Source organism: Ursus maritimus, unplaced genomic scaffold, assembly GCF_017311325.1.
Source record: "Ursus maritimus isolate PB19 unplaced genomic scaffold, ASM1731132v1 scaffold_1, whole genome shotgun sequence".
Classification (NCBI taxonomy): domain Eukaryota; kingdom Metazoa; phylum Chordata; class Mammalia; order Carnivora; family Ursidae; genus Ursus; species Ursus maritimus.
In genome coordinates this window covers 58,977,367-58,985,612 of record NW_024423343.1, presented here as the reverse complement: position 1 = coordinate 58,985,612, position 8,246 = coordinate 58,977,367, and the positions used below count along the sequence as shown (strand labels likewise).

Sequence of the window (8,246 nt, the reverse complement as noted above, 5' to 3'; positions counted from 1 at the left end):
TTTATTGCTGGGGTCCCTGAGTGGCTCAGTTGGTTGGACCACCTTAGACTTTAGCTCAGGTCAACACCTTGCTGATTTTCATAACTGTAACACTCCAGCTAAGCAAGTTTACGACTGCACAAGAATACTAGTAAAAATTGAGTAAAGACTTCAAAATCTTTTTCTAATTAAAGACAAATGGTCACGTTTCTGACAGAATGGGTTACACTACATTTTCAAATTTTAGTTTTATATTTTAGCTATTACCTAAGATGCCACAAGAAACCTCTATAAAGCATTTCTTCCTAACACTGGTGTATATATCCTAAAAAAATGTACTTCACGCGCAGTGTAATACAGAAGTTCACCACTGGACAATAACCCTTCTTAAAATCCGGCCAACGTTGAGTCAAAGATCTTTATAACACATACAACATTGTGAGCACTGACCAACGCTTCGCTTTGGAACACTGAAAATAGAAGGCCTTGAAGTGGAAACCGCAGGCCTAGAAAACACTACGCGTCCCAGCATACTTTGCGACTACAAATGACCGTAACTCCCAGAATGCATTGCTCGTGGCACGCAGGTTTCCCTCGCAGCTGGGGATTGTAGTTCTCTCTGGTCGTGTGAATCTGTAACACGAGGGTGGTGTGGTTGCTTACCTAGCGGAGGACATCAGGCGTATTCTTCCAGTTTTTGGCAAAGTGGAAACACTTCGGGCCCTCAGGCAGACTGGGTTCTTTGTCCTGTCTCTTGGTTTCTACTTCAAAAAGGTAAATTACGGAGGGGCCGCTATTCACGCAGCAGGGCCCCACCCCTCCTTTCTGGGAGCGACCTCGTTCTGGTGAACCTATTTGTCCCTAAGCTCTTGCCGTAGTAGCCGCCGCCCATCCCTCTTTGTGTGCTTCGGGAAGCCGTGGAGCTAGTGGCGGCGACTCTTGGGAGTGTAGGAGAGGGACGTTACCCGGACGTTGCAGGCAGGCGGACTCTTTCTCATCACGCCAGCTGACAGGTGGGTTGACGGTGCTTCCCTCAAGGCTTTTCTGCTTGTTGTGTCTCACGTCCGGGCTCAAAGGGCGGTTTGGCAGTTCCTGCTGACAGCGCTGCCCGGCCCCGCTCCTGAAGGAGAGGCGGGGAGAGCCAGGTGCGGTGACTCAGGAAGCCCGGGGGAGACGAGACCACTTGCTTCCCTTCTTGACCCAGCGGAGGATGGCCCGCGGAGCCTCGAGGCTTGCTCGGCGCCCAGTGGCCCCCCTCTCCCAGACGCCCTATCCTGGACCGCGCCCTCCTGGTGCTGACCTCAGGGGAAAAGTGATGCCTTTTCGTCTTGCTCCATTTTATAAATAAAAGTCATTACTAAATGGCGTTGAAGGCGTTTCCCCTCACCGTGTATGTTGGAAAGTACCCGAACGTGGAGGCTGTAGCACAAAATGACAGAGGCTTTCTTTTTCTTGTAGTTTTGACAAAGTGAACTTGTCAGTCACGGAGCTTCCGGCCTGGGAGAAAGAGCCGGTCAGACTTTGCTGTTGGGCTTTGACTAAAAGTATACTTACTTTAAATATATTTGATAGTTATTGATGATAAATTTTGTGTTTTGCTTGTCCTGAATATTATTAATTACACGTCATTTACGGGAATTTTGTCTGACCGCATATTTTTTAAATCAAATTTCTAGGGATGAATGCAAAACTCTGGTAATAGATTTGATCTGTGTCATATAGCCTCAGAGCTCCTTAATGCCAACCCATGTCCTCTGTTTTAAGAGTTAGAGACACTGTGTTAAATTTGGGCATATGAACATTAAAGAGCTCACCGTGTGCTAGCTACTTTGTTTAACTCTTAATATTTATATACATTTCTTTATAATGTTTTTTCAAGTCTTAATAATGTATATGCTTCCATATTTAAAAAGTAGAGTTTATATGTTGTCTTTCAATAACAATGAACTACGTAGCCTCTTGAGATAATTCTCTTCTTGAAGATTAATTTTTTAAAAGAGCGCTGTTTTTACCAGCGTAATGATTGTAAATAATTATATGTTTTTTAAGGTCACAAACATGTCGGACAAAAGTGAATTAAAGGCAGAGTTGGAACGAAAGAAGCAGCGGTTGGCCCAAATCAGAGAGGAAAAGAAAAGAAAAGAAGAAGAAAGGAAGAAAAAGGAAGTATGTTTTATTTTTTTAAGTGAACAATGTAAAATAATTGGATTTAATATCAAATACTTATACCTTTATGTAATACTTTCAGAATAGTTAAAAATCCAGCAGTTGTGACCGCAAATATAGCACTGTAGGTGGATTTTACTTTAAAGAAACGGGGTATGTGAAAATGACAAAATTCATAAATTAAAATGATTTTTTTTACTGAATAAAAATATTTCATATAGATTGATGCATTTTGAGGATTTGGTTTATAAAATTCAGTTTACATATTTCTCTCGCATATGTTTATTATATAAAGTAAGGGCCATCTGCTTTGTAATAGCTCATAAAGCAGGGCATGTATATCATAACTTAGTTTGGAATTTGAATTTACTTATCTGAATGTTTTGCTAGTCTGCACTGCTAATAATTTGTCAGAATAAATAATAGAAAAAAGAAATATATAATAGATTACTTAATTGATTGGGGAATTTATCTTTTCATCATGAAATATTTTCCTTGAAATATTTTTGCCAAGCAGTAAGTTTGATATTACCTTAAAGGTAGACCTAATAGGTATGTCTTTTGATTTTTCACATCACCGTTTTATCATGTATGGCAAATATACATTGATCCTGAGCTGGAGATAATTTTACTTGTCCTGTATTGATATGTACATTTTCCCCAACTATTTGGATGGATTTGTATACTTTTTTTTATTTTTAAGATTTTATTTATTTATTTGACAGAGAGAGAGCGTGAGAGAGCAAACACAAGGAGGGGAAGCGGGAGAGAAGGAAGCAGGTTTCCCATTGGGCAGGGAGCCCAATGTGGGGCTTGATCCCAGAACCTCGGGATCATGACCTGAGCTGAAGGCATATGCTTAACGACTGAGCCACCCAGGCGCCCCAGCTTTGTATACTTTTACCACAGATATGTTTTAAATGGTCAGTGTAAGATAATTTGTTCTAAGTGTGACATTAGTACCAAGGTTTCTATTTGATAGCCAATAGCCAAGACTTCTAGATATCTCTTAAGGGAAAAGAAAAATAAGAAAAATTTGAAGTACAACTTATGTACAGCATTGCTATGATGCTGTAAAGGCCTTTGAAGAGTTTTCTAATTTATTCCTGAACCTTTCTGTGATACATTATTGTAAGAACGTTGGAGGTTTAAGTTAGCTGTTTGATTAAAAGTTAACTGATAGAAACATGAGTCCCATAGGCAGAGGCATTTCAAAGTAGTATCTATAGCCTTAAACCCTTCGATGCTGAGAGCATATCTGATTTTTGTTTCCTAAGGATGGCCATAAGTGGCATAAATAGCCTGGGGATATCTACTACATGATTCATAGCTAATTTAAAAGTTATAAAACATTACAGGAGAAAATTTAATAGTATTAAACAATGAGTCTACTAATACATTGCTGTATATACAGGTAAAGTGTCAAATTGATAATATAGCCTATTTGGCTCTTTTGATGAAGTTCACTGATGACTTTTTTAAGTTAAAATGGTATCATAGAATATTATGATTGACAAAATTCACTGCAGATAATTGTATGAATAATAGTTGTCTAGCCAAAATAGGCATCTGAGGTATATATTTAAAACTTTTCCTTTGTTTTGTTTTGAAGACTTTATTTATTTATTTGACAGAGACAGACAGCCAGTGAGAGAGGGAACACAAGCAGGGAGAGTGGGAGAGGAAGAAGCAGGCTCCTAGTGGAAGAGCCTGATGTGGGGCTCGATCCCAGAACGCGGGGATCACGCCCTCAGCAGAAGGCAGACGCTTAACGACTGCACCACTCAGGCGCCCCTAAAACTTTTCCTTTGAAAGCTTAAATTTCATTTGAGATGTTTTGGGTGATCTGAGGTTATTGAGGCTTATCTAGTTTACCTGGAAGATTTTGCTAAAACTATAAGTGACTGAAATAAAAGCTGGCAGTAATTTTGATAATAAATGTTTTGTGTTGTGCGAAAGTGAATTTTAACTTTACCAAATTCAACCATGTTTTTATTATCATAAAAATAAGACCTATAATTTAAAAAAACAAAAATAAAAGCCTTTCTCCAGATGAATTTTTGACAAACATCCTCTACATAAAATTGCATAAATACAATGAAGACTTCATACAGAAGTTTGAGGTATTCATACTTGATTTTCAACAAATCACATGTCCATTTACTTAAAATTTGTTACCCGTTAAATAATTTAAATTTTTTATAGTGTTGTGATATTTTTATCCAAGCTTTTGTGCCACTGGGGGCTGTTTCCACAGTTCCTAACTGTGGGTAGCAATTTCATACTGTAGATAAATAGAAATTGACTGTACTTTTTGAAATTATTAGGTAAAAACTTTTGTGGGAACTCCTTGATTGCATATCATTTGGAGATTACTTACTCGAGCTCTGTTGAGAATGGTTTTCATTTAATGAGTGTAATGTATGTTCAAAACTAAGTCACCCTCCCAGAGTAAACAGTATTAGTACATTATTTAAAATACACTTTTTTTGCAAGCAGAAATGTTTCATATCCTATGTAAATTTAAATTTTTAACTTTAAAAATAGACTGATCAGAAGAAGGAAGCAGTTGCTCCTGTGCAAGAAGAATCAGATCTTGAAAAAAAAAGAAGAGAAGCTGAAGCATTGCTTCAAAGCATGGGGCTAACTCCAGAATCCCCCATTGGTAAGGATAAGACTATATCCATTTACAAGAGCCAAGAATAGATGCTATTCAGCTCAGACATATCTGAGATGAATGTGTTGACTTTAATATATTTTGCATATTTTTCTTATTTGTGTCCCTTAAAAATGATTGGTCTTATACTTTATTCAGAATTATCTTTTTTCACATGTGCCAATACATGGTTATTTTGTTTAAGAGAGCTGCAAGATTAAGTGTAGTTATTAACATACACTGAAAGCCAGTTGACTTTTCTTGTTAAATCAGTAATTTATTTCAACATTTGTGGAACAAGTTTTCAGTGCCATGCCGTATTTAGCTCAAAGATGACTGACTCCTGATCTTTATATTTTTTTCTGTAGGTTAAAGAGAGGTATAATGAATCAAAGTTCTAAAAGTATATTAGTATTCAAAGGTATATGAGTGGAGGGAAAAGATAGCCTTCTGTTCTCATTGCTAATAAGGGAAATAATATTGGTAGCCTGTTTTGGCAGCAATTTGACTTGTCCTTTTTTGGGCCATTCATTTTGATAACAGTACTAAACCAAAAAGCTGAAATAGTAGAGGTACTGAAGACAATCTAGTTACATGCCAGAAAGCATTAAAAGCTTGGCCTTTCTTCATTTAGGGTTAGTTTGTCAGAAAGCATTAAATGACATGGCCTTTGTCATTTAAGGTTGGTTTGTCGGCTAATTCCATCTAGTTCAGGGGACAAATAACAGAAATAGTAACTGCTGTTTGCCTATTGTGAGCTACAACGTAACTATTTCTAGAGCTGGTATTTCTAAAAGGTTTCAAGATGAAAAAGCTGGTTACTCTCATGGTTACTCTCACTCTTCATTGTTATTTCTTTCACCTCATTTGCCTTTTCCCTAATGGTATAATTTGAAGATTGAAATATATTTATATGTCTTTATTTAATAAGTTTACATTCATATTGCAGTTTTAAAAGTAAATGAATCAAAACAGTTTTATTAATAAAATAGTAACTAAACCAAGTTGCTTGTTAGTTGTGTAGTCTTTGATCAGTTTTTCTGTCGTCAGCTTTTTTTACTCATGTAGGAATTTTTTTTCCTTTTCTATTTTTAGGATTTCAGTTTCACTCAATTCACTTGCTCATATTTCTCAGTTCATGGCCCTCCGCCATTATTGAGTCTTGACAGACCATTCTTCAGGGCTGTGTGTGTGTGTGAGTGTGTGTGTTTCTCCCTCATTCTCCATTTCCAATTCCATTCCCCTTCCCAGTCTTGCATTAAGTACCCATTCTTGCATTTTTAACATATGTCCTTTTGATCTGTCCTACATGTGTTTACATATTTTAAGGTTTCATGTATATACGTGTGCATGTGCGTTTTATACACATAAACAACATTGTGTTATTTGTATCATTCTGTAACCATTCTATTTGTATCTTTTTGTCAAGCAGCATTTGAGACCTGCCCATGTTGCTAAATATAGATCTAGTTATTTATTTTTGACTGATGCATAATATTCCATTATAGACCATATTTTACTTAACTGTACCCCAAGTGATAGGCACTTAGATTGTTTCCATCTCTTTGCTATCACAGTCAACACTGCAAAGAATATATACTTTCCCTTTGAGAACTGTGGAAGAGTTTCTCTGGGGTGTATGCCTAAAAATTGACTTGCTGTATTGTGTATAAGCTTACTTATGTTTACTAGATTCTACATTCTACCGCTCTCAAGGATGACTGCAAGTTTACCCTCCCCAATGCCAGTGAATGAGAAAGTAACTATTTTACCATATCCACATCATCACCTGATTTTATCCAACTTTCCAATTTTTGCCAAGTTCGTGGGTATAAAGTGGTATACCAAAATGTTTTAATATAAATTTACCTGTTTACAGCGAGGTTGACCATTTCTCAAATAACTATTATTTTCTTTTCTGTGAATTACATATTCATATCGGTAGCCCATTTACTATTAGAGTTCTTTATCTTGCTGTAGGAGTTCCTTGTGTATCTTAGGGGAGGACTTCTTTGTTTTAGTCTTTTAAAAAAAAACCCCAGTCTATTACCTGTGAACTCTTTTTATAATATCTTTCATTCAACCTAATTCTTCATTTTAATATGTTTAAATCCTTCATTTTCATAATAGATCTGCCAGTTATAACCCATTTTTTGTGCTTTTGGTCTTTTTTTTTTTTTTTTTTAAGAAATCCTTTCTTTGAAGACACAATACATGTTTTCCTATATTTTTTCTGTTAGGCTTTATAGTTTTAGCCTTCACCTTTAGATGTTTGGATTATATAGTATGACATAGGAATCCAATCTAGTTTTTCTCCATATAGTTAGCTAATTTTCTCAGTACTAGTTATTAAATAGTCCATCTTTTTCCTCACTGATACTGATGGCAGCTGTGTCATACAATCCATTCCCATATATTCATGACATTTCTGGACTCTGTTTTCACTGTTGATCTAATTTGTTTGATTCTATACAATTAACCCACAGTTTAAATTACTGTGGCTTTGAATTCTATGTAATTTTCTTGTACTGTCCATGTTCATTGGCTGTAATGGTTATGATTTTGAAATAAGTTGGACAGCTTTCTCTTTTGATATTTTGTAGAACAGCTTGTAAAGGGTACATGTTACCTGTTCCTTTAAAACTTGGTAGAATTCAACGGTAAAACTGCCTGGAATTACAACTTTTTTTTTCCCAGTGGCTAGTTGAGAACAGAGGTTATTCACGATTTCAGGTCTCTTTTTAAGGTTATAGTTTATTCAAGTATTCTATTTATTTTTGTATTGGTTTGATTTTTTTAAAACAATAATAAATATTTATTATCTCTCATAGTTTCTGCCTATTAGGAATTGGGTAGTGGCTTAGCTGACTGGGTCTCAGTGTGTCTCCTGGCATTGAAGTCAAGATGTCAGTTAGAGCTGCAGTCATCTGAAGGCTTGCCTGCTGCTAGGATTTTCTTTCAAGGTGTCTCACTCTCATAGCTGGCAAGTTGGTGTTGGCTGTTGTTGGTGGAAGGCCTGAGTTCCTATCCACATGGGCAACTACACAGAACTTCTGGAGTATCCTTGCAGAACGTCAGGTTCTCCAGAGTGACAATCCAAAGATAAAGACATCCAGGAAAAAGCTATTATTTTTATGACTTACTCTTGGGAGTCATCAATTCCACTACATTTTTCTGTTGACTGGAATTCACAAAGAATTTGGACATTCTTTAAAACTGCCAGAATATTTGCAACAAATTCATAGGTCTCTTCATATTTTGAGATGATCATATGCTTTTTTTTTACTTTTAATGTATTAATTTGATGATTTATAATGATAGCTTTTCTAATGTAAAAGCATGCTTACATTCTGGAATAAACAACTTAGTTATGAGATGATTTTTTTCTTATGCATTGCTGAGTTCATTTGCAAATATTTTATTTAGGAGTTCTTCCTTTGTATTC

At 36.2% G+C, this 8,246-nt stretch overlaps 1 protein-coding gene across 3 annotated transcripts in view; it reads left to right on the top strand.

Moving 5' to 3' along the window:
• The first annotated feature begins 588 nt into the window (after positions 1 to 588).
• The window catches only part of DYNC1I2 (dynein cytoplasmic 1 intermediate chain 2), a 52,749-nt gene continuing 45,091 nt past the window's right edge, over positions 589 to 8,246 (top strand). Inside the window, exons 1-3 of one of the 3 annotated variants that reach the window (XM_008687116.2) lie at positions 589 to 753; positions 2,029 to 2,145; positions 4,693 to 4,810. In XM_008687116.2, the coding sequence (XP_008685338.1) occupies positions 2,038 to 2,145; positions 4,693 to 4,810 (226 nt within the window). In that variant the 5' untranslated portion in view covers positions 589 to 753; positions 2,029 to 2,037. The other 2 variants (XM_040643963.1, XM_008687115.2) reach the window with 2 other exon arrangements.